Raw genomic sequence first — 23404 nt, 5'->3', positions numbered from 1 at the left:
GAAAAAAAAAATCATAAAAGTTAGCAGTGCCTTAGAAAAGGAAAGGGAGAGAGAGAGCAGCTTTCACTTTTTCCTGCTTTCAAATGCCCAGTTCAGAAAGCGGGCTGATTAACCTCCAGCCGTCGCCTACTATCATTTACTCCTGTATGTCAAATCATCTTCAGCTGCTGAGATATGAGTAATTCTAAATAGCACAGAGCCCCATCCTATATAAACTCCACCATTGAGAACTACGCCAAACATCAACTTTGGCATTTCTGCTTACAGAGGGCCTTTTATTAGCCTAAACTTGAGCGCTCCAAATGGACAATAAATTCTATCTTTGCAACCCTGGAGAAAAGAGCTGTACTATCCTAGGAGCTTAATAGCCAGGATTTTCATATAGCTAGCAGGGAAAAGCTGGCAAAGCTAGGGATTTTTTAATATTGATTTTTATTTGGGTTTTCAGGGGGGTGGTTGTTTTTTTAGTTTGTCTGTGCCCTTCTTTCTCAGCAGGACCGCCCACCATCGTCTATGTTTCCCAAGGGTTGGTTTTTTTTTTTTCAATCTTGTTTTAAATATCTGAAAAGTGATGAGACTTCCTGCACCCTTAAAATGTTATTATACTTCTGGTCAGAAGCAAACGTAAACCTCTTGGGCCTTGAAAGCCTGTCGCAATACAGCCATTATCCCTGTAACATCAACAGAGCTACAAAACTCTCTAGAAATAAACCTTTTAGGAGCAGCTTTCCCTGCCTTATGTTTTGTTTTAAGGTCAGTGGTGCATCACTTTTTGGAAAATGTTTCCCCTCTCTGGGCAGGTTTAGCAATCCGAAGTAGAACGTATGTTGCTAAATGAATAGGTTTAATTTTAGACGCTGAAAAAATAAATACGAGAAGAGAGCGAGGGCAGGAATAATACCTTCCAGTTAGAAACAGACATGGAATAAAGCGAGAGTCAGGACTTTAGTGCCAGGGGCAAAGGGGTGAAGGGCTGGCTAATATGAACCACATCCAACATCTGCCCTATTTTAATTTAGCGGGGATAAAGTTTCTTCTTTTTTATTATTAAGAAAACTTTATGTGGCAAAGAAATCCATGAGCTGCCTTATCAAAACTGGTTTATTGTCACACTGAAACTTAGAACTAGCGAGAGTTGGTGGGGCAAAGAGATAAAACCTCCCCTTGGCTCTCCCTTTATGCTCCGTGACCAGCCTGGGCTCGGGTCCTGGTGTCTGGGATGTCCTTTTCATGGCTTTATGAAGCACTGCGCTTGGGTCCGTCATATAAAGGGGAGGTTAATTGTTTGGGACGGGTCCCAGTGATTGATTCTGCAGGTAAAAAATAACAAAAACGATAAAAATGGGGGATTTCAAGCTAAATGCACACACGCAGTAGTGGCGCGATGGAGGTGTGCAAGTGTAAGGGGCAGCCACAGCGGGGGCTGCGTGGGACACGGCACAGATTGCCAGGCTGGAACGTGATCTCACTCCTTGTACAAGTTTTCCACCTCGACAGTGCAAATTCTGCTATGAAATGCCAAAATGTACAGAAACACGTGTGAGGGGCTGCGGGAGTAAAAGAACAAATTGGTTTCTGACAAAAGGAGGATGAATACCTTTGGATAATCTGACGTTAGAGTTTGATTGAAAGCATAACATTCCTTTAAGCATCAATATGCTTAGGATCCAGAATATGGTTATTTTATTACCAGTTAATGCTCAGATCAAAGCAAAACACTGTAGCTGGAAGGGACGTTCTCTCTGGAAATAAAGTTCCATGTAATTATTTCCTATTAAAAACTAAAACTGGTCTTAGATTCAAAAAACTGTGCTTCTTAACATGTGATGTAGTGCAAGCTTGTCAGAGGGAGCAGACGTGCCATTTTTCACTGTTTGCTGCTATCCCTTTGCTTTAAAGTTTTCGGTTCAGCTTTAACTCTTTGCATGTGAAAAATTCTCATCCCATTTACCTCAGTCAAACACAGGGGGTTGTTTTGAATAACATTCACTATTTTCTTGCATGCAGAGATTAGATTTTGATACAAATAAACACCATTTTACAGAAGGTCTGCAAACACAAGGAGGAGGAAAAGACAAAGCAAATGATGCAGAGATGTATAGGTGACTGAAACTTAAACCTTAAATTGCAAACAAGTATTTTACTCCTTGGTGAAACACCTCATCTAATTCAATTCAGGAGAATGGAGCTTAAAATATGCACTCAAAATATTTCCAAGAAAGCTGCAACGTTTCAAAAGAGAGAGATAAGGATGTATTCCAATTACGAGGTTATAAATATGCGATCTATTTTTTCTGCACATCCCCTGTTGCAGTACGTTTGATTCGGTTCAGATGCAGTTCTATAGCTGTCTGTCTATATTCCTGTCCAGGGTTTGGGTTTTATTTATTTGGCTGTTTGTTTTTTCTTGGGGGGGTTGTTGGGGTTATTTTTTGTTTTGTTTTTTTTTCCTCATAGTTCGGTCTCTATTTCTGTCACCTCAAAGGCAGGCCCTGGAAAAATAGGAGCTGCCAGCCTCAATAATCCATCCTTCTGTATTTTAAAACATCTAAAGAACAAACAGGGGATGGTTCCTTTTTACAAGTGACGGGCTAGAATTGTAAGTGAGAATATGAAATATTTAGACCCGTTGTTTGGAACTTTCTGTCCGCTCCTGATTCTGCTGATTATTTTTTATGATGCTCAGAAATCAAAAAATCTCTTCAAAGAGTTCATTTTTAGAAGCGTGAAAAGGAAGAGGAGTCTGAATAAGGCAGCAAGTATGATCTGGGTTTAACGTTGCTGTTGACTCCTCAGCTATATTGTTCCCTAGATGGATGGCTACAATATAATTCTGTATTAAGCGCCTGTTAAGCAGAGAAGGAACCGAAACGCTGAGCTGGGTTGTTGTTTGCTAGCTCAATTAGCATCCCAAGAATTTGAAAGTATGGTACATGTATCTGGAGATCATATCTAAACATACTTACCAAAAAGTACCCACCTCGCTCAGCAGGTCACATATTTCTGCCTTCTGACTGGGAGAAAGGAAAAAAAAATCACAGAGGCATTTCGGATGTGCAGGTTAAGATTGGCGTATGGCAAGGTTTGTGTGAGATACAAAGAAACCTGTATTTCACTCAACAATTTCATTGCTTAAACATATAGTTTAGAAGCATCTTTTCCTTAAACATGTGGTTCAATAGCATTTTCTTCAAAGGAACAATTCAGTGTGTTAAAAGATTTATGAACAAAGAATGTGCAGCAAAATGCAAATTCTTACAGTGTTATACTGTGTATGCAATTATGTACGTAGGCAGATAGATATAATTTGAGCGTTATTAACTTTCAACATCAATGATGTACCCTGAATCAATACAATGCAACTACCTATTAAAACATAAACCAGGTGTGTTAGCAGCCAAATACAGCCTGAGAAGCTTGCCTAGATTTCTCTTTTTTTTTTTATTTTTCCCCTTAAAGATTACAGCTCGCTTATGGACAAGCTTAAGAGACGGCTGCTGCTCCCAGAGATGGAGATTGCTTTGCCTTTTGCAATATCTGACGTATCCAGCATGTTTCATTCCCTTCACATTTGGGGAAAAAAATAAATAAATAAAAACTTAAATTAGAAAAGAAGAAAAACAAAAGCAAAGCTCTGAAGTGATGTAAAGGGAAAGAATCATTTCCCGAATGTCCGTACGTGTGAGCTCCTCCCGGTGCACGGGACACAGAGAAGTTCCCTTTCCATTTCCCTTTCCCTTTAGATTGGGGGGAGAGCAGAGACCATCTGAAGCCCTGGCACCCGTTTGGGCCGAGCTCCATCCCAGTCCCTTCCCTCTGCCTCCAGTCCTTCAGTCAGTGCAGTGAACCCTGGAGCGGGGCCGAGGAGGGAAGGGTTAATGAAACCCAGCTCCTTCCGACCTCCAGGGTCAGACTCTTCCTATCTGCAATCTAAGGAATTAGGTAAGGAGGTTATAAGATTATAGCGAAAGGAGTTATAGGCCCTCGTAGCCTTACACCTGAACATATTGGTCTGATCCACTGGGATTCTTAAAAATCGCTTCAGCTATGGAAAACTGTTAATTAGGCTGTGTCTGTCCCGAGGTTTCCTGTTGCACTGGTGATCCAGCAGAGCTGCCTGAGCTCCAATGGCTCATGTGAAATGCTCTTCGTGTGCCTCTGTTTGTCCCCCTCTCCACAGCTAAATGCAGCATCAGCCCCGGCTTTGGGGAAAGGCAGGGGCTGGGTGCCATGCATGGACAAAAAGGGGGACACGGGGGGACAAAAGCCATTTTCTCCTCTCTTCCCCCAACTCCCAGTGCCCGGCACAGTATATGCAGCTGTTTCTAACTTCAGTGTTTGTTTACAGTAGCAAAATTAGCACTTGGAGGACTAATGAAAAGCTGTTTCCACATCGCTTCTACTCCTCATTCCTCGCTTCTGTGCCTTTCTTCCCTCCCAGCATTCAGTATCAGTTAAAATGCGGCTCCAACTTTCTCCCGGTGCTTTGACTCAGTGCTCTGCAGTCGCATCCTATTGCTGCTACAGGAAAATACACCCAGGGAGGAGGCAGCGTTTGAAGATGGCCCGAACATCATTGATTTGAGGCAAAAATAAATAAATAAATAAATAAAAACAAAAAAGGGAGCAGAAGAAAAAAAGAAAAGAAAAGAAAAGAAAAGAAAAGAAAAGAAAAGAAAAGAAAAGAAAAGAAAAGAAAAGAAAAGAAAAGAAAAGAAAAGAAAAGAAAAGAAAAGAAAAGAAAAGAAAAGAAAAGAAAAGAAAAAGAAAATCCCAGCTTTCCTAAAGAACGTATTTTAACGGCGATGGGCAGAGCCCTGCCCTGCTCTGTGCCCTTTGGCACTTCTACATTTGCTCGAAGTTGGCCTTAATGTTCCTTAATGTCCCGGCACCTGGAGCACGGCGGAGCCGCCTGCGCCCGGCAATCCGCTCCCAGCCCGATGGCACGGCTGCGTTCTGCCTTTTTGTCCTTTTCAGAAATACTGATTATTTATGTTATGTGTATTTTTTTATTACTATTTTTATTTTTTTTTTTACGCCACTTGTGGTCGCCCTCGAATGGCAGTAATCTGTAGATTACATACTGCGAGCCTTGTCATTACGGGGATGGATAAAATGAGGTGGTTAAACCCTAAAATCCATTTTACTCACCACATTTTGCTTGAGGAGGGAGAGAAAGAGGGGAGAACAAACTTGGAGGGGAGAGTTTGAGCCCCTCGCACCGGAGCTGGGCTGTCCCCGCCTGGGGACACGGCTGGGACCCCGCACCTTCACCCAGCGCCCGCTGCAGCCCCGCCGTCCCCTCGCTCCTGTCCCTTTTGTCCCCACGCTCGCAGTGTCTCTGCATTGCTCTACAGAGGCGACTTTTCTCTGCCTCTCTGTTTGCTCCGTAGCATTTCTAGGCTCTGCTCGCCCCCCGTTTGCCTCTTTCATGTGCGTCCCCGGTTCCCCTCCAGCTGATGCGATTCTTTGGAAATGTGGGGCTTATCCCGTCCGTACCTTTGCCTGCTCTGATTAGATATTATTTTTTCATTGGCTCTGCTACAGCGGGTTCCTCCCTTTAATCTCTCGATATATTTTCCCCCTCCCGGTATAACCAAATCCATGAAATTCACAGCCTCTCTCTTTGACACGACTGGCTCATCTAATCACTCCATATCGATTTCCCTAACTCTTTTCATCCAGCTGAAGACACATCTTAAAACACTCCAAGCCAGAGTGTGCTCTTTGCTTTATACACACTAATAAAATGATTTACCCTTCTCTCTCTGCTCTCCTCACAGGAGAAAATCGTTCAAGTCCCGGCTATTTGTGTGTGATCAGTAAATATTTAGTGTGGCGACATCTTCAGCTCCTCTCCTGATCAATACGCAACCCAACAGGAGGTGGACTATTGTCCGGGCAGTGACTGACTGAGATCTCCTTCAGATGCATTCCTTGCCCCCATACCGTCTGTTATGATTTATCCTCGAAGGTAACGAGCAAAGAGAGAAAGTGAGGCTGTAAAAGCTTCTGTCTCTAACCTGTTTACCGTGGCGTTAAGCCACCTAAGCGAAGAATGCCTTATTCATCCCCATCTCCCATCTCTACATGATGGTCTGGCACTTCCAAAACGCTGCTAGAAAATGAATGGGAAGGCAAGCAGCCGTCGCACGGGCGCTTCTCATCCCTGCATCCCTCTGTCCTCTCTTCCCCGGCCCCTGGAGTGACAGCGGTGTCACATCAGGGCGAGACCCGCTCCCACCCCTCAGCATCCCGCGGGGGTCCCGCAGGGTGAGGGATGCGAGGTGACCCCCCCCGCCCCTCCCCGCTCTCCCTCCCGCAACTCTGCAGCCCCGGGTTCAGCCGAGGCAGGGCTGGGGGCTGAGGGCTTTTTGTTTGTTTGTTTCTCCGGTTGGTTGGGGGGGGGGGGGGGGGGGGCGGTTTGTAACGACTTGGAAAATCTGCAGCGAAGGAAAAAAAAAATGGAAATGGAGAGGAGCTTAAAGCTCAGTTCCTGCGGTTAGCCATACGCGAGAGCTTTCCCAGGGTGATAAAATGGACAGAACGAGAAGTTCGCGCGAGCGCGCGCGTGTGTGTGCTTTGCCCTCATCTGTTATTTCACTCCTGGGAAAGCCCGTGCCTCGGATAGGAAATCTTTCCCCTCGCAGTCACCCCGCTCCGCCGCGCAGTGCCCGCGGATGCCCGCGCAGCGCAGCGCAGCGCAGCCCCGGCAGCGCGATGCCCGCCTTTGGCGCATCCCGATCCCGCACCCTGCACCGCAGCCCCCGCCAGCGCCCAGCTGTTTGCTTTATTTCATGTGCATTTACACAGCAACCCCGGGTCGGAGGCATTTCTCTGTGTAAACGCACGCTGCGTGCATGCACGCTCCATAAATACATGGCTGTGTGTTGGAGATGTGCGACTGTTATTCAAATCTAAAACCGGCTACGTCCACCTGTTAACTTTGTTTAGAAACCACTTTCACTAATGGCTTTTCGCTAACTTATTCAGTCCGTTACTCGAGTATAGGAGTCAATGGAGGGGAAAAATCCATATGAAAACCTGCTTACAGGCTCTCTTCGCGAGGACACTTTACACACCTTGCCCAGACAGGGCTCCTATAGAGCGCTTATCTCTCGAATATATCTTTATACTAATGCATACTTAATTGGTCTGTCTCGACTGTCCATATAAAACAATTTAATTAGGGTGCTTTCTGCTTTGGAAAGAAAGAAAAAAAAAATCTGCCCAGCATTTATTGTATTTAGCACCAATACAGGCAGAAAATGTTGCACAAGTTTTTGGTTGAAAGAGCACCTATGTGTCCATTGAAGGGCGTTGATCCGAAAAGACAGAGAGGACAAGTAAAATCGATTTGAAGCGACCCTCTCTGTCCCTTTCACACCATTCAGACACTCCATTCCTTCTAAGACAAAGACCCAGCGCCTTGGGAATGCTGGCAAAGGGGGAAAAAAAGAGGAGGGGAAAAAAAAAAAAAAAAAAAAAAGGCTTCAATCCCCCCAAGCGAAAGGGAGAGCTCTGAAATTCCTTCATATCGCTGTTATTTCCCCACCACCACCCCCCTAAGATATGTTCAGCTCCAGGATTTTCTTCAATTCGGCGTCTAACGTTTCTGCTGTGAGGAATGTCCCTGGGAGGGAGGAGGTAATTATGGCTATTAGTGCTGCGAGCCCGGCCGCAGCCTTGGTCACTCGCAGGCTTTTGGGGTTAAAATAGCTCTCACCTCTGACCCCGCGGAGCAGAGTTGGAGCTATCGCCACAAGTTGGGCCAAAGTTTCCAAATGTGAGGCTGTGCGGCATTGGGGAGAGACTCCTCTCTAGAATTATTTTTGGTTGGGATTGAAGTCATCTTTAGGCTATTTAATTGCATTCCCCTCCTCCGTTGTTTTTTTTTCTTTCTTTTTTTTTTTTTTTTTCCCTGTTTGTTTGTTTTTTCCAGCAATCTCTTTTGGAGAGGTGTAGGGGAAGAGAGCTCAAAATGCCCTTCTTCCACCACCTTTCCCTCTGCTCTTGCCATTTGGGTTTCATTTTCGGCATGAAAATGGTCACCCCCAAACTGAGTTCCCAGGTCATCCTCCTCTTCTCCACGGAGCTCAGGAATAAAGAGGGGGGGGGGGGTGGGCACGGGGAGGGGTGACCTCCTCCCTTTAGTCCGTCCCCATTGCCACCACGACCCGTTGAGCTCTGCAGAAAAGGGGCATTTGCAAAAGGGGAGAAAAAGGACGGGCAGGGTGGGTTCACCTCCTCACACCTTTCGAGCTCATCCACTGTGAGGAGGCATCTGGGGGCCGGGGTGAACCGGGGGAGGGCATCCACAGCTGCGAGCATCCCTCTGGCAATAAGAAAAATGCATCCGAGTGGGATACGTCTCCATCTTCCATGTACTGATTAGGCTTAACAAGAGTGGAAACTTGTGTAGCCCATATTTATGGTATTAACGAGCAGTTAAAAGATTTATCCTTCTTCTGATCAATATTGTTCGTGCCCGGCCCCCCCTTCAGCCCCCCCCATGGCCCGGCCCCGGCCCTCCCCGAGGGCTGCAATGACAATTGCCTTCATACTTTTTCATCACTGTTCGAGGTGGCAAAACCCCATTGTAATTTTCATTAGCCCAGTAAACATGCAATTAACATGCAGCACTGTGGTTAACTTAATTCCCGTTTTAAGGCAAGGACAAGCAAGAAATGGAAGAGCGTTTGTTCCATTTGTCAAGTATGACACACTTCTTACCATAACAGTTTCTTAAAATAAAAGCTCGGCTCCCCACGACCACCACCCCTCTTTCCAGAAACCCCCCACACCGACACACACACACACACACACACAAAAAGGAGCAGGAATCCATTAGTTGGAGAGTATTCTCCTGCCAAAGGCGGTGTAATGTATTCCAAATTTTCCCAAGCTCTCACTGTACTGGGCTCCCATTTCCCCCCTTGGGAAGGGGCTGTGAGCTGATATTTCTCGTGGGTGAAGGATTCAGCCTCCCCCGAACCGTATTTTTTAATAAAATAAAACAAACGTGCTTGCCATGTCTAAAAGTTGCCATGTTTGTGAAGAGGGGGGGGTGGGGAAAATGTCTCCAAGGGTTTCAATTAGCAACAAATGATTATTGCAACGGATTTTTGGTAATGAAAAAATGTGGAGTACCTCTTTCTAGCTGGGATCTCAGGGGCAGTGAAAGAGAGCGGGGGGGAGAGGAAGAGAAAGAGAGAGAGAGAGAGAGAGAGAGAGAAAGAGATTGCTGATTAGCTCGGATTCTTTCCCAACTTGCTGTAGCGTGTGCTTGCGTTCCCTGCCGACCCTACACAGGACACTATATATTTTTTCCCCTTCGGTGCATGTGTTGATAGTTCAGCCTGTAGTTGTTTGCGGTTGGCTTTTTTTTTTTTTTTTTTTTTTTTTTTTTTTTTCCCTGCCTGCCGGGGAGGGGGAAGGTGGGAAGGGGGGGCTGAAATCGGCCGCATCCATCCTCCCCCCACACTCATTAAGTTAGGAGATTTCTCTCTTATTCTTTTTTTTTTTCCTCCCCAATTGGAAGGGTGGGTTGTGATTTTTTTTTTTTTTTTCCCCTAAGTCTCGCCTTTCCAGCTCCAAACAAGGTGTAGCGAGACGCTCTTCCTTCTAAGGAATGAAATGAGAGACAAGGATCACTCAAAGCCATCTCCTACCTTGGGCTTGGGGATTTTTTCTTAAAGGCGAGGCGCACATTCCTCAGCAGCTATGTACAAAGCCCCCCCTGAAACCTTGTCTGTGTAAAGTTAGAGTGTGTCCAGGATTTTTTTTTCCTCTCTCCCAAGGCTGATCGCTAATAATACATCGAAAGCACTTCCCTTTAGGTTGTGGGAAATCTATTCCCTTCACCTTGCCTCCTTTTTTTTCTCCCCCTGAAGGCTGTAACTTTACTTTTTTTTTTTTCTTCTTCTTCTTTTTTTTTTTTTTTTTTTAATCAGTTTGCACAATCGCTTTAGATAAACACCACGAAGGAGACTTCTCTTTAATTACCCAACGCACATCTTTCTGGGGGGCAGACAGCGGTCTGATCATTTTTTTGTTGTTTGTTTGTTTCACCTGCCAAACTAAAGGAGAGGTAGAAAAAGGAAGATGCAAGCGATTTGGGACCTTGAACAAGGCAAATATGGTTTTGGTATGTTTACTTCTAGTTTTTTTTCTTCTTCTTTGACACTTTTTTTTTGCGGGCAATGTGTTGTTATTCTTGTGTTTCTCTTTTAAGGAAAACAAAAAATCCAAAAAAGCAAATGTTAGCTAACGTGCGTCTTAAACGATCGTTTCTAAGGTTACGTGGGTTGCTCTAAGGAGGGGAAGAGGGGAGGGGGGGAGACCCGAGGCTGTGTAATCGCAGCACCGCCAGTTAGCACGTCCTTTAGCTAAATAAAGAAATCAGCAAACAAACAAACAAGCCAGCAAACCCAACGACCGGGATCGGCTCCCAGGTCCGAGGCTGCGAAGTGCCTCAAAGTCATTCCCAAAGCGGCGGCCGGGGCTGGGGATGGGGCCGGGGTTGGGGCTGCGGGCGGGGACGGGGCTCCGCGATCGGACCGCGCCGGGGCTGCGGCTGGCAACGCTTATAGATACGGATAGAGATATATTTAAGGGGAAAAATATAAATAAATAGGTCGGTGGGGAAGGTATAGCGTTAAGATCCCGTCTCTCCCCCCCCCTCCGGTCGCTTCCCTGGTTAAGTACAATGGAAAGAAGCTGGAATATACTCACCCTCCGAAGGTGTGGTTGGCGGCGCGGCGGAGGCTTTATGGCAATTATTTATCCTTGCTTTATTACGGCAAAAGGCGCAGATCTGAGTTTAAGCAGCAAAAGTGTTTTGCTCTGACAGCCGCATGCGAGGCACGGTTCCTCGTTTAAAAAAAAAAAAAAAAAAATCACAAAACAGGATTCCCCCCCCACCCCCCCATCCCTGACCAATATCCCTTAAAAATACCTATTCGGCACAGGGCTGGTAGGAACCCTGATGCAGAAATCTTATAGTCCGGTCTAGGAGTGCCCAAGCCAATTAATTTTAAATCCTTAGGAATTAATCAGATTAAAATGTACAGAAGTTTCATTCTCGTATGCATACGTGAGCCAAAAGTCGTTTCCCTTTAAGAGATCCTTTTCTTTTAAAGTTGAATTTTAGGCAGATAAGAGACTTACACTAGGGGGCAGCCAGATACTGTACTTGCTCCAATCTTAAGCAATTTTTTTTCCTCTCTCACAGCATATGCTCTGATTTAGCACTGTAAATTTTTCAGAGGACCCAACTCTGACAGCCCCTGGTGATTTTCAAAGTACCACAAGCCAGTGGTTAAAAATTGCATTGACTTGGAAGTTCAGAGGCACACAATAGGAGCCACTTTCCCTATTCATGGAACTTCAGTGTGGTGGAAGAGAAAAACACACACATACTACATTGAGGGAGAAGAGGAATTCATTGAATTCTGTTAGACGTAACTGCTTTCCACTGAGTTCAGAGCGAAACTCGGTATTTGTTCGATGCTCTATTCATATTGCGATTTAATCTAGAAAGAATTAGAGGGCTGCAAGGCAGCTTTCTGCCAGGCAAGCAGCTTCCCTCTCTTCCTCCTTGTTTAAAAAACCCCAAGATTTACACCGGCTCTATCCCCAACTCTATTTTAGCAAAATAAATCCTTCCACTCCCTCTCATTACAATAAATTTACATCTGCAGTAAAATGGCAGGAGGGATGCGCTTATTTATTTGGAATAAAAACAATAGAGCCTTACTTCTAAACAGAGCATTTCTATTGTGACGGGGCTCGGAGAAGGACAGCGGAGAATGTCCCCTTCTTCGCGAGGCGTTCGGGTCTCAAATAGGATTTAGCAAAATGAACCTCAGTTCATTTTTCCCTTCGCCCGCTCTGCCTCAGCCCACTCGCAAACAAATGGCAAAGCGGCGGATGGTGCTCATGGAGAGTTGCACCTCTCCATCCCTCGAAGAGCAAATAGTTAATGCGGGGCATTCTTCATTAATGCTCGAGCAATCGGCGGCACGGCGGTGTGTGAGCGTGTATCAGTGGCTTTGCATTGCTACGATCGTGTGTTAATATCGTGGGTGCTGCGAAAACTGCTTTCCCTTCCGATTTCCGCGCTGAGGACGGTATTAATGTTTTTGCACATGGCGAATTAATCCTGTTTACTTTGTCAGGTTGGAGGCAGGGAAGCTTTTATTTTTATTATTATTATTATTATTATTATTCCTCGGGAAATCCAACCTCAGCAGCAACGTGGGACCGTTCTGCGCCTCGCGCCCCGTCCCTGCCCGGAGCTCGGCCCTTGTCCTCGGGGTCACAGAAGGCGCTCACACCCTTCTACCGGGGACGGACGCCTTTCTCCTCCCCGGAGCTCGGGCACGGGTCGTCGTGCTCGGGCAGCGCCGTGTAACGGAGCCGCAGAGCATCCCCCACCCGCGGGGTCCCGGCTTTGTGCCCGCCGAAACCGCGGCTCCGCAGCACCTGCGGCTGCCGCCGCGTTCCTGCGTGCGGCACCGGGACGGAGCGCGGGTCGCGGAGCCCTTCGGATCCCGCGGAGCCCCGCGGGGCCGCGGCCGTGACCCGCGGGCGGCTCGGCTCCGGCTGCGCTCCGCCCGCCGGCCGCGACCGCGGCTCCCGTGCCCTCTCTCGGTCCGTCGACCGCGGTACGGAGCCGAAGCCCCGCTCCGTGCGGGATGGCTCCCGCCGCGGCGGTGCTCCGAGGGCTGCGGTAGCGCGCAGAGCGAGGAAAGAAAGGGGAATAGAAAGAGCACAAAGTTAGGGCGCCGAGACGGAGGAGCGCCGCGCCGGGGCCGCGCGGAGGGCTCCGCAGGTGCCGCGGAACGGAGCGGCCCGGCCTCGCCCTGCCCCCGTGACCCCGAGGGCCCGCGCCGCGCGTCTGTGTCGCCACGCTCCGCTTTTCCCTCCGCCTTCCCCTCCGCCGCCGCCCGCCGCCAGGTGAGCCCCGCGCGGGCTCCGGGAGCGGGGCCGAGATCCGCGCGCGGCCCCACGGCGGCGGCCTTTAGGACCGCGCGGGGCGGGCGGGCGCGCGGCGGCGGCCATGGCAGGGGCCGCGCACAGAGGGCGTCGCGCGCGGCCCAATGAGGACCGACGGGGGCGGGCGCGCGCGGAGCTTTCGCCCAGTCAAACGCCGCCGGCTCGCCTTATAAGGCCGCGCGGTCGCCATGGCGACGTGCGCTAAGTTGCAGCAGTCGTGTCAAAGTTCACTCTCCCGCCAGCGGGGCGAGCGGCCGGCGGGGAGCGCGCACACCACCCGGCCGCGCCCCCGCGCCCCTCCCTCTCCCCTCTCTCCCTCCTCCTCCCGCCGGGGGGGGGCGCGCTGGGGGAAGGGCCCGCGCTCCCCTCCCTCTCCCTCTCCCCCCTCCCTCGGGCTGAGGCGCGATGCTGCGCGCCGCGCCGTGATCCTTCCCTCTCCTCCTCCTCCTCCCGCTCCCCTCTTTTATCATCCCGCCCGGCTGGCGAGTTGACTCCTTCCCTCCCCCCCCCCCTCCCGCCCCGCCGCCCCCCTTTCCCTCCTTCCCCCCCCCCCCCCCCCGCCCGCGCCGTGAGCACCGGCGGCGCGGAGGCGAGAGCCCACTTGCGAGGCGGCACAAGCAGCATAAGGCAGCAGCGGCGCGGCGGAGCCCGGGCGGCGGCAGCGAGGAGCGAGCGGCGAGCGGCGAGCGGGGAGAATTAATAAAGCGGCCCCCCCTTTAAAAAAAAAAAAAAAAAAAAAGGCAAAAAAAATATATAATAATAATAAAAAGAGAGAGAGAGACAGAGAGAAAGCAGCGAGCGCGGCGCGAGGAAGAATTAAAGAGAGGAAGAATTAAAGCCGGCGGAGGAGGAGGAGGAGGGAGGAGGAGAGACGGAGCGCGGAGAGAGGAGGAAAGAAAAAAAAAAAAAAAAAAAGCCGCCCGCACACACAAAGCGGAGCGCGGCGGTGGATGTGGCTGCGGCGCGCAGGACTCGCGGCGAGAGCGGCCCCCAGCAGCCCCGCCGCCCGCCGCCCCGCGCCGCCCGCGGCCGCGGCGTTCCCCGGCTGTTCGTCCGCGCCTTGATGGCTTTCCTGAATGGCTGACGGCGAGCTGCCCTGGAGCTGGCCCCCCGGCACCACCCGCCTCTCCGCCGGCAACTCCGCTGCGGATCGGCGCTGAGAGCAGCGGGCACAGCGGCGAAGGGATTTTTTTTTTTTTTTTTTTTTCCTCTCTCTCTTTCTCTCTCCCTCTCCCCCCCCTCCCTTTCTCCCTTCGCTCTTCCCCGTGCTCGGCGCCGGGGAGCTTCGGAGAAAGGAGAAAAAAAATAAAAATTTTAAAGATATATCTTTTTTTTTTTTCTTTTTTTTTTTTTTTTTTTTTTTAAAGCAACAAAAGGGAGAGAGAGGGAAAGAGAAAGAAAGGAGGAGGAGAAAAAAAGCAAACTGCTGCAAAGCTGAGCTGCAGAGCAAAGCAAACAAACTTTGAAAATAAAGGGGGAACAGGAAGTTTGGCAACGGTGTCCAATAGATATGGCAATGGTAGTCGGTGCGTGGCGAGACCCCCAGGACGATGTGCCCGGAGCTCAGGGAACGCAGCCAGCGCCCGCCCCGCCGGTGCAGGGCCCCCCGGCCGGGACCCCGCACACCCCGCAGACCCCGGGGCCCGGCGGCCCCCCCAGCACGCCAGCGCAGAGCAACGCGGCGAGCCAGCAGAGCCAAGGGGACAAGCAGCAGCAGCAGCAGCACATTGAGTGCGTGGTTTGTGGGGACAAGTCTAGTGGCAAACACTACGGCCAGTTTACCTGCGAGGGTTGCAAGAGTTTCTTCAAGCGGAGTGTAAGGAGGAATCTCAGCTACACTTGTCGTGCCAACAGGAACTGTCCCATTGACCAGCACCACCGCAATCAGTGTCAGTACTGCCGCCTCAAAAAATGCCTCAAAGTTGGCATGAGACGGGAAGGTATTGGGATTTCATTTGTTTTGCAATTTTATTTTTTTCCTCACCCGCTGCCTTTTAGGTTTGCTTTTATTATTATTATTCTGATTATTTTGAATTATGACGATTATGCTTTTATTGTTAACCTCCCTTCCCCCCTCTCACCTCTTTCCCCCCCCCCCTCCCCCCAACCTCAACCCCACCAGAACCCTCCCCCCCTCCCCAAATAAACTTTCTCTTCTTGAAAGAAAGAACCGTGGGAGGGGAGGAGGGGGCTCCCGCATGCTGCCCCGGAACCCACCGCGGCCGTCGCCGTGTGCCGGGGGGCGGCTGCTCGGGGACGGATTTCCACTCCGGAGCCGATGGCTCCGCCGGACGCTCGCTGTCCCCGCGTTCCCCCCCTGCATGCTCGGGGCTCCCCGTTCGCATTCAGCCCCCGGCCCGCGGCTTAACCCAGGCGGTTCGAATTACGGTTACAATGGAACTCACCCTCCCGAGGGCTCTACAGCACTCCACTGTGGATTCCCGACCGGATTTTCCCTCCTCTAAAAACACATAGACACATCCCTCCCTCCCTCCGTGTGTATGTGTGTGTGTGTGTGTGTATCGCCGTGTGCCTGCCTCTCCCCTCGCTCTGACCCCACTTTTCTCCTTCCTCCCTTCTCCCCGTCCTTCCCACGGGGGTGAAGCAGCACCCAGAAGGAAGCGAGGGGCGATGGGGGCTTTGTGCTATAAAATTAGCCGGGAAATGTGAGCCCGCGGCCCCGCAGCGCGTCTGGACGCTGCTATGTAGGTTAAGGGTGAGGGGGCTCGGGACTTGCCGGGCTCCTCTTTGTGTTCCTGCGGGAGAAACCGGGCTCGGAGCGCGGCCGGCAGCGAGCAGAGCCCGAGCGCGGTGTCCGCCGTCCCCTCCCCGCCGTCCTCCTGTCCCCCGGCCCCTTTTTCTCTCTCCTTTTTTCCTCTCTCCGTGTCAGTGTCTGAACAAAACGCCACAGGCCCGCTTTCCCGGGAAGGTGCCGCCGGATAAAGCCTGGCCCTGGGGGGGAGGTGATGCTGGGGCTGCTCGCTCCTCGCTTTTCTTTTCTTTTCTTTTTTTTTTTTTTCTTTTCGGGGGTTGCGAAGTGTCGGTGCCCTCTGCCCCCTGCCCGGCCCTCTCCCCCAGCCCCAAATCGATAAAGCTGCTTTGGTCGGAATGAAGGAAAACACAAAGCGTGGCCGTAGGAGGGCTGGAAGGGGGGGATCGCTGGGTCCTGCCGTGTGCGGGAGGTGAGGCTGTGCCGGGTCGGGGACGCTCTGGGCTCGGGCCGTGGCACGGCCGCACGGAGCGGGCTCGGGGCTGGCGGCGCTCGGAGCAATTCAGATATTAATAGCTGTAGTTTCTTCTTTATTCACTGCAGCGGTCCAGAGGGGCAGAATGCCACCCACACAGCCAACTCACGGTCAGTTCGCCTTGACAAACGGGGACCCTCTCAACTGCCATTCCTACCTATCCGGATATATCTCCCTTCTTCTGAGAGCAGAGCCCTACCCCACCTCCCGCTTTGGCAGTCAGTGCATGCAACCCAACAACATCATGGGCATCGAGAACATTTGCGAACTGGCAGCTCGGATGCTCTTCAGCGCGGTGGAGTGGGCCAGGAATATCCCCTTCTTCCCAGACCTGCAGATCACAGACCAGGTGGCCCTGCTCAGGCTGACCTGGAGCGAGTTGTTCGTGCTCAACGCCGCCCAGTGCTCCATGCCCCTCCACGTAGCCCCGCTGCTGGCAGCCGCCGGCCTCCACGCTTCGCCAATGTCTGCTGACCGAGTGGTCGCCTTTATGGACCACATACGAATCTTCCAAGAGCAAGTAGAAAAACTGAAAGCGTTGCATGTCGACTCCGCAGAATATAGCTGTTTAAAGGCCATAGTCCTCTTCACCTCAGGTAGGCAGCGTTTCTTTGCTCTCCCCTTCCTCCCCCCTGCCCCTCCGAGAGGTGTTTGCTCTTTGCAAAGTGTTGCTGCCTTCGCCAGCCCCGCTGCCCTGCCAGGAGTGGGGCTGGGGGGCTTCCCGCGGGGCCTCGGCTCTCAGCAGCCCCCCAGCGTGGGCTGCGGGGGGAAATAACCCATCGCAACGATGAGAAATAGACGGGGAAGCGCACCCCGAGCCTTGCTGCGTCAGGCTGGGGAAGGGGGAAGAGGGGACTCAGGGGGAGGCACCCATTCGCCACAAGAGACTGCGCTTTTCCCATTGAAAATAATATTTTATTTAACAGTCTAGCTCTGGGTTGTTGCATTTAATGACACGCATCCGAACAGCAGCAAAAATCTGTTTGATGTTGTTAAATACAAGGCGTCCTATCAGTGAAACCACTTTAAAAAGAGTATCATTTTATGGGCAGCCAGGAAGGGGGGGCGGGGAGAGGGGGGGGAAAGCCCTGCAGGATTAAAAATTGAATGAAAGAAAAATATAAAAACTTAAATGCGCAAAGCTCAGTTTAAAATATGTTCCCTGCCATCCCATAAAATAAAATAAATCAACTTCCCAAAGAGCTGTCTCTGATTGAAACAGAACGTGGCAGCGAGCAGTTCTGTGTCATTGGAGCTAAGGGGAAAAGTTTGCATTTGTACCCAGCAGGAGCTGCAGAGTGCAGAGCGAGGAGAGGGTGCGGAGGGATCATTACCATAAGCAGTCGGGGACAGCAGGAAAAAGTCAGAGCAGAGGGCAGGAGCTGCGCTTTGCCGAGCAGTTCCGGGGTGGCACGAGGCGAGGAGCACAGCTCGGGGCGCTGCTGGGATCATCAAAGCGAAGGGGGGAAAAATATGTGTCAACTTTTGCTGCCTAGAAATAGTGCATGAGTTATAAAGCAATAATTGAGTGCGTTGTGAAATCTAATTAGCTTGCACTAGAGTTTAACTTGGGTGACTAATAAGCCTGATATTAACTCTGGAGGCTAAATATTTTTATTATTATTATTATTTTTAAATCTGCTCGCTAATTTGCGCAATATGTGATCTCAGATGGCTAACTTGAAGGCTGCAGCCCTGCAAGTTTGGGGATGGAGTTTAAAAATCTCTAGATTTCTTCTGTAGCTCATTGGGAAGCTTGGGAAAGTGGCCACGCGATAAACATATGAATGGAAGCAGGACCTGTAAAATAATTACTCATCGGAGTTTTTTAAAGCCTGATATCAGGAAACAGGAAAAAAAAATGTAGTTTATGTGGGAAAAGGAGGGCTCACAATCCGCTCCTTGTTGTCTTAAAGGGGGTCTGGGGAACGAAGTCATTTTCTGGACTTTGTCCAGGTTCTGGGTCGTGACCTAAACTTCCTTTTATATATTATTGCTTTACACATTAAAAAAAAAAAAAAAAAAAAAAGCCTTCTCCTCCCAACTTCCCCCCCTTCCCCTTCAACCAGCCACGCTGAGGTCCTGGGGTGACCCACGAGCACCCACTGGGGGGGTCCCGCGTGGGGCCGCTGCCCCTGGGGCTCTGTTTGGGGTCCAGGCACACGTGGGGACGCCCCACGGATCCCCCACACCTCCACTGGGCTGCAGCAGCCCTGAGGAGCGGAGCCGAAACCTCTCCTTTCTCCCCAAATCACTTGATTATGATGATGATTATTATTTTTAGCCTTCTGAGAAAACAATCGTCCGATCCTGTCGTAACTGTTTAATTTATTGCTATTTTCCAAATGTGAGGCCTGGCGTGTAAATTGCCTCCCAACGAGATAAACGCTCCTTCTTATCTCGATGCTGGGGAGATAGCCCAGTGCACAAGGAGGGCTCCGCACACAGCTCCCCAATAACAGCACTGATGGAAAGCAGATGCACAGGGATGCACACACACTCGATTTGCTCCTGCTTCTCTTTTTTTTTTTTTTTTTTTTTTCCTTCTTTTTTTTTTTTTTTTTACACACACAGAGAAAGAAAAAGGGGGGGAAAAAAAAAAAAGAAAAAGAAAAAGAAAAACACAACAACTGGGTTCTAATGACTCTCAGAATATGCATGTGTTAGCCCTGTGCCTAGGAAAGCCACAGGGAGGTCAGGTCACAACCTGTGCTCTTTCAGCACAGACGTCTCTGATTTAAAGGGAAGTTATTGTATTTTAGCGTATCAGGAAAAAAAAAAATGTCCAGACCCTATCAGGGAGTTTTCTTCTTGTAAGGGCCTTTAGGTTTAAAAAGAAGAAGAAGAGGAAAAAAGGGGGGGAAAAAAAAAAAAAAAAAAAGAGGGGGGGAGTTGAGGGGGGGGAAGAAAGAAAGAGAAAAGAAAAGAGGGGGGAAAAGAAACAGCTCAAATGAACAGAGAGATCACAGTTTGCATGGCTGCCTCTGAATAGGCTAAACTGACAAGATCAGTTTTAAAGGGCCACTTAAATCAGTTTCAAAGACTGAAGAAAAACGCGTTGTCTTCTCTGGGGGAGAATCTGTTGCTGGATCCGGGGCGCCATTCTCTGCGGCTGGGCCGGTTTTTTAGCCTTCTGATGATGATTTCCATCACTGCCATCAGCACGCCTTCCCATCGCACGCTCAGGCTCCCCACGCTTCTTTTCCAAGTGGGGGAGATGGAGCTGCCCCCCCTCCCCTCGCCCCCCGCCCCGCCCCGGCCTTTCCCCGCACACCAGAGGTGGGGGGACCCGGGCAGCCCCCCCCCCGGAGGGAGAGGTGTGGAAAAGGACAGAGATTGGCCCTATGGGTGATGCCCACGGAGACTCCTGGGGGGCGAGGTGATGGCGCTCGATCCGCGCTTCTTTCTAGAGATTAAAAAAAAAATCAAAAAAGAAAACTTTTTAATCTGATGATTGTTTTCTTTTTTTCTTTTCTTTTTTTTTTTTCTTTCTTTCTTTTTTTTTTTTCTTTCTTTTTTTTATTTTTTTAATTTTTTTTATACACTTTCTTCTAGATGCCTGTGGTCTCTCTGATGTAGCCCATGTTGAAAGTTTACAGGAGAAGTCACAGTGTGCTTTGGAAGAGTATGTTAGGAGCCAGTATCCCAACCAGCCAACACGATTCGGGAAGCTATTACTACGTCTCCCCTCCCTTCGCACTGTCTCCTCTTCTGTCATAGAGCAATTGTTTTTCGTCCGTTTGGTAGGTAAAACCCCCATAGAAACCCTAATCAGGGATATGTTACTGTCTGGCAGCAGTTTTAACTGGCCTTACATGTCCATTCAATAAAATATTCGAGAGAGAGAGAGAGAGAGAGAAAATAAAAATCAAAATCAAATAACAATTGAGAAGGGAGATGAGAGTGAAAGGAAAGCAAATGACATTTGGGTTCTGGTTGTTTCTTAAATTTCCTTCTGCTAAGAGAGGACGTAAAAGGATGCTACAAAGTTTGCAAAGTGAAGACAGGAAAAAAAAAAAAAAAATAATGGACTGTGAATTAAAAAAGAGAGAGAGAGAGAGAGAGAGAGAGAGAGAGGCTGTCACGTGAACTTTTACAGAATGCATTAAAAACTCCCGTGTCGCTCCGAAAATACAAGTTGCTACTCATCGTTTTTTGTACAAAACTTTAAAAAAAGAAAAAAAAATTAAAAAAAAAAAAGAGAGAGAAAAAAGAAAGAAAGGAAAAAAAAAAAAAAGAAGAGAGAAAGCAGAAGGAAGGAGATGGCGGTGGGCTTTTTCTTTTTTTCTTTTTTCTTCTTTTTTTTTTTTTGTTTTTTTTTTTGTTCCTTTTCTTTTTTGGGGGGTCAACTTTTTAAACAATTCTCGCTTAAAGTGCATTTAAAGGAAATTTGGAGAAAATGAGCAGAACGGAAGGAAGGAAGTCTTTTTTTTTCCAAATTATTAATTGTCCTATGTGTCTATGTACCTATAGCTGTTCTTTTTTGTATTTTTCTGGTTTCAAACCAGTTTATTCTGTGGTTCTATAATAATTTTTTGATATAATCTTGGCTTCTTTAAAAAAAAAAAAAAAAAGAAAAAAAGAAAAAAAAAAAAAAGAAAAAAAAAACAAAAAAAAACCTGTGTATCCTTAAAATATATGTTCTGAAAGAATTAAAACTGAGTCCAGGAACGTATCGTATAGGAAGAAAGGAAAAGAGAGAGAGAGAGAGAGAGAAACACAAACTCAACATCACGGTGATGGAAGCGCACTTAAGGTGGTGACCCAAAATCTAAGCTTGAAGCTGAGAGAGCTATAATTATAGAGACCCGAATGAACCACACGTGTCATACAGCTCCCCCCAAATCTCGGTTTTTTGATATTTCGGACAGAAAATGAACTGTGGGGATTATATTCTAGGTAGAAGGAACTGTGTCCAAGACACACCACGGTTTTGATTTAAAAGCAAGCAAACAAGCGAAGTGAACTTTTGTAATTCGAATTGGGTTCCACATAGTTCATCATGAATTGTTATTAAACTCCTCTATCTGTTTGTATATTTGCAAGCCCTTTGTATTATAATAATTGTTGATATTTTCCCTTTTTAAAAAAAAAATACCATTGAAATCAGCATGACAAAATAACACTGTTGGCACTTATAGATAACGTGATTGATTCAGTATCTTAGAGTTTACAGTTTTGTGTTTAAAAAAAAAAAAAAACTGAAGGTTTTTTTTTTGTTTTATTTTTTGTTTTATTTTTTTGTTTCGTTTTTTAAGTGCAACATTTCTGTATACTGTAAAAGTTATAATAACTGAACTGTTTGGTCGAGTCTTTGTGTGTTATATTCCAAGGAAAATTGAAAGTATTCAGAAATTAAAATATTATTTGATATCTGAAACCTGTTTGGCTGTCATAAATGTCTTTCAGAAACCGCATTACTTCTCTATAGTTTGCAGTCCTTTAGGCCCATAGGCGATTGGTTTGTTTACTTGTCACAGTAAGTTTGTAGCAGATGTATTGTAGTGTATTTACCTGTTTAATTCCGGGCTGGGGGCGGAGGACTGAAGTTGGTGGTTGATCTGTGGTTTGAGGGAGCACCGGTGCTGAAACGGTGAACCAGCAACCCCCCATTCGTCAAATCCTCCTGGTAATTCAAAATGGATTTTCTGGAAGGAAAAAAAAAAGGCAAAAAAAGAAAAAAAAAGAAAAAAAAAAAAGGCCCTTATTTTTGTCACCCTGAAGTGCCTGCGTAGGAAAGGTATTGTTGTGAAGTATTAGAAATCTGGAGATCAGTATCTATTTTATGATCAGAATGGGGCGAAAATCTTTTGTAAATGTCTGACATAGGCGCACAAGATCATTCAAGCAAGGTAATAGCAGTATTGTAAATATAGGTCAGTTGTTTGCAATGAGTTTTCTTGAAGTACGTGTGATTTTTTTACAACGCTCTGTAGTTGCCATCTATCGTTGTCATTGAGAGGTCTTCAATTGGAGTGGCTGTAGCTTCTAGCACCGAGGAGTCGGTTTTTCATGTATATATCCCCTCCAGCGGATCGGTCCTCACGCTTTTTCCCTCGGGCTGTACGGACGCTCCCACGGGTCGCTCCCCGCTCCCCGCACACGGCCACGCGCGGCCGGCCACGCAGCCCCGTCCCGCAGGGCCTCCCGCAGAGCCGAGCGCTCGGGGCGACGCGAGGTGGTTCGGAAGGAAGGGCTTTGCTCTTTGGTTTTGTGCGTCTGCGGGTCATTTTTATTTTCTCCTCTCTCTCCCCCTTCTTCCCCCCCCCCAAACCCATCCATCCATTCCATCCATCCATCCATCCATCCATCCATCCATCCATCCATCCATCCATCCATCCGTCCATCCATCCACCCACCCACCCACCCCCCGCCCTCCCGTTGCTCTGTGGCGGATGCTCTGGATGCGAAAGCTCGCAATTTTGTTCCCGGCTGAGGATTTGTCCCCTTCTCCCCATTGCCACGCGTTGTCACACAGTGCTGTGGTCTCGCACGGGGCTCGTTCCGTAAAGTGGATTCCAGCCCGGGCTGTGGCTGCTGGGGCCGAGGGCGCAGGGCTGTGAGCCGAGCGGGGCTCTCCATCTGAATCATGGCTCCTTTCCTATAAATATATAAATATCTATAAATATATAAATATACTATTATTGCAGGGGATTGCTGACCTCTAGATTTAGCTTTTTCTATTGCAAGTGCTATCCATGTGAGTGTGTGTGTGTGAAGTTTTTATGCTTACTAAGAACACAGGATCTTGACTTGTTTGTTTTGTGTTAGTTTATTGTAAACAACCATTTGTTGTAAATTGTTATTGGCATTAAATTATAATTTATGATTTTCAAATCCAAAACATTCTCCGCTTTTTATGTCGTAAAGCCTGTAAGCTCTCTCTGTATTTATAAGTTCCTCGCAGCAAGCTTTGGTTCGCTGAGAATAATAGTAAACAGAAAAGCACCAGGGTTCAATCAGAGCACACCCGCACGCACACCCGCACGCACGAGCCCCGTGGATATGCAGACCTAGACGGGGCTGCTCTGCTCCGAGCGGGATTTGTTTAGGGACTGCAGTTAGTTTTAAGTTTATAGCATTTAAAGAAAGTTTTTCTTTTCATGCTGAGTTAGAACAAAAGATCTATCCAAAGATTGAATTGGACAAAAGAGGAGGGT

General features: G+C 48.4%; 1 protein-coding gene and 1 long non-coding RNA gene across 21 annotated transcripts in view; one reads left to right on the top strand and one right to left on the bottom strand.

The window, feature by feature from the left end:
- LOC128075333 (uncharacterized) overlaps positions 1–15441 on the bottom strand; it is a 40218-nt gene extending 24777 nt beyond the window's left edge. For 3 of the 18 annotated variants that reach the window (XR_008203757.1, XR_008203765.1, XR_008203758.1), the window contains exons 1-2: positions 10958–12905; positions 10735–10872 (exon numbers count right to left, since the gene is read on the bottom strand). This is a non-coding gene — a long non-coding RNA (uncharacterized LOC128075333). Of the gene's footprint in view, positions 1–2966; positions 3015–10734; positions 10873–10957; positions 12916–13575; positions 14003–15404 lie in introns of those variants that run through there. The other 15 variants (XR_008203748.1, XR_008203753.1, XR_008203754.1 and 12 more) reach the window with 12 other exon arrangements.
- On the top strand, positions 9611–23088 carry NR2F2 (nuclear receptor subfamily 2 group F member 2). Of its 3 annotated transcripts, none has more exons than XM_052671970.1 (3): positions 9611–10147; positions 16313–16840; positions 19800–23088. In XM_052671970.1, exons 1-3 carry the CDS (start codon positions 10105–10107, stop codon positions 20072–20074), a joined length of 846 nt encoding a protein of 281 aa, XP_052527930.1. In that variant the 5' UTR covers positions 9611–10104; the 3' UTR covers positions 20075–23088. The 3 variants fall into 3 exon arrangements, with proteins under 3 accessions (XP_052527930.1, XP_052527929.1, XP_052527928.1); XM_052671969.1 differs by lacking the exon at positions 9611–10147 and adding an exon at positions 13994–14939; XM_052671968.1 differs by lacking the exon at positions 9611–10147 and adding an exon at positions 13994–14939 and having other exon boundaries at positions 16292–16840.
- The last annotated feature ends 316 nt before the right edge of the window (positions 23089–23404 follow it).

The sequence above is a fragment of the Tympanuchus pallidicinctus genome, unplaced genomic scaffold (genome assembly GCF_026119805.1).
Source record: "Tympanuchus pallidicinctus isolate F22 unplaced genomic scaffold, pur_lepc_1.0 scaffold12, whole genome shotgun sequence".
Classification (NCBI taxonomy): Eukaryota; Metazoa; Chordata; class Aves; order Galliformes; family Phasianidae; genus Tympanuchus; species Tympanuchus pallidicinctus.
This window is presented reverse-complemented; position numbering and strand designations above follow the sequence as displayed.

Bases quoted from the DNA above. Each gene is read 5' to 3' on its own strand.
- NR2F2 (XM_052671968.1), top strand. From the start codon at position 14,510: ATGGCAATGGTAGTCGGTGCGTGGCGAGACCCCCAGGACGATGTGCCC. The intron at 14,940-16,291 runs GTATTGGGATTT...TAATAGCTGTAG, and splicing joins AGTTGGCATGAGACGGGAAG to TTTCTTCTTTATTCACTGCA. The intron at 16,841-19,799 runs GTAGGCAGCGTT...ACTTTCTTCTAG, and splicing joins CATAGTCCTCTTCACCTCAG to ATGCCTGTGGTCTCTCTGAT.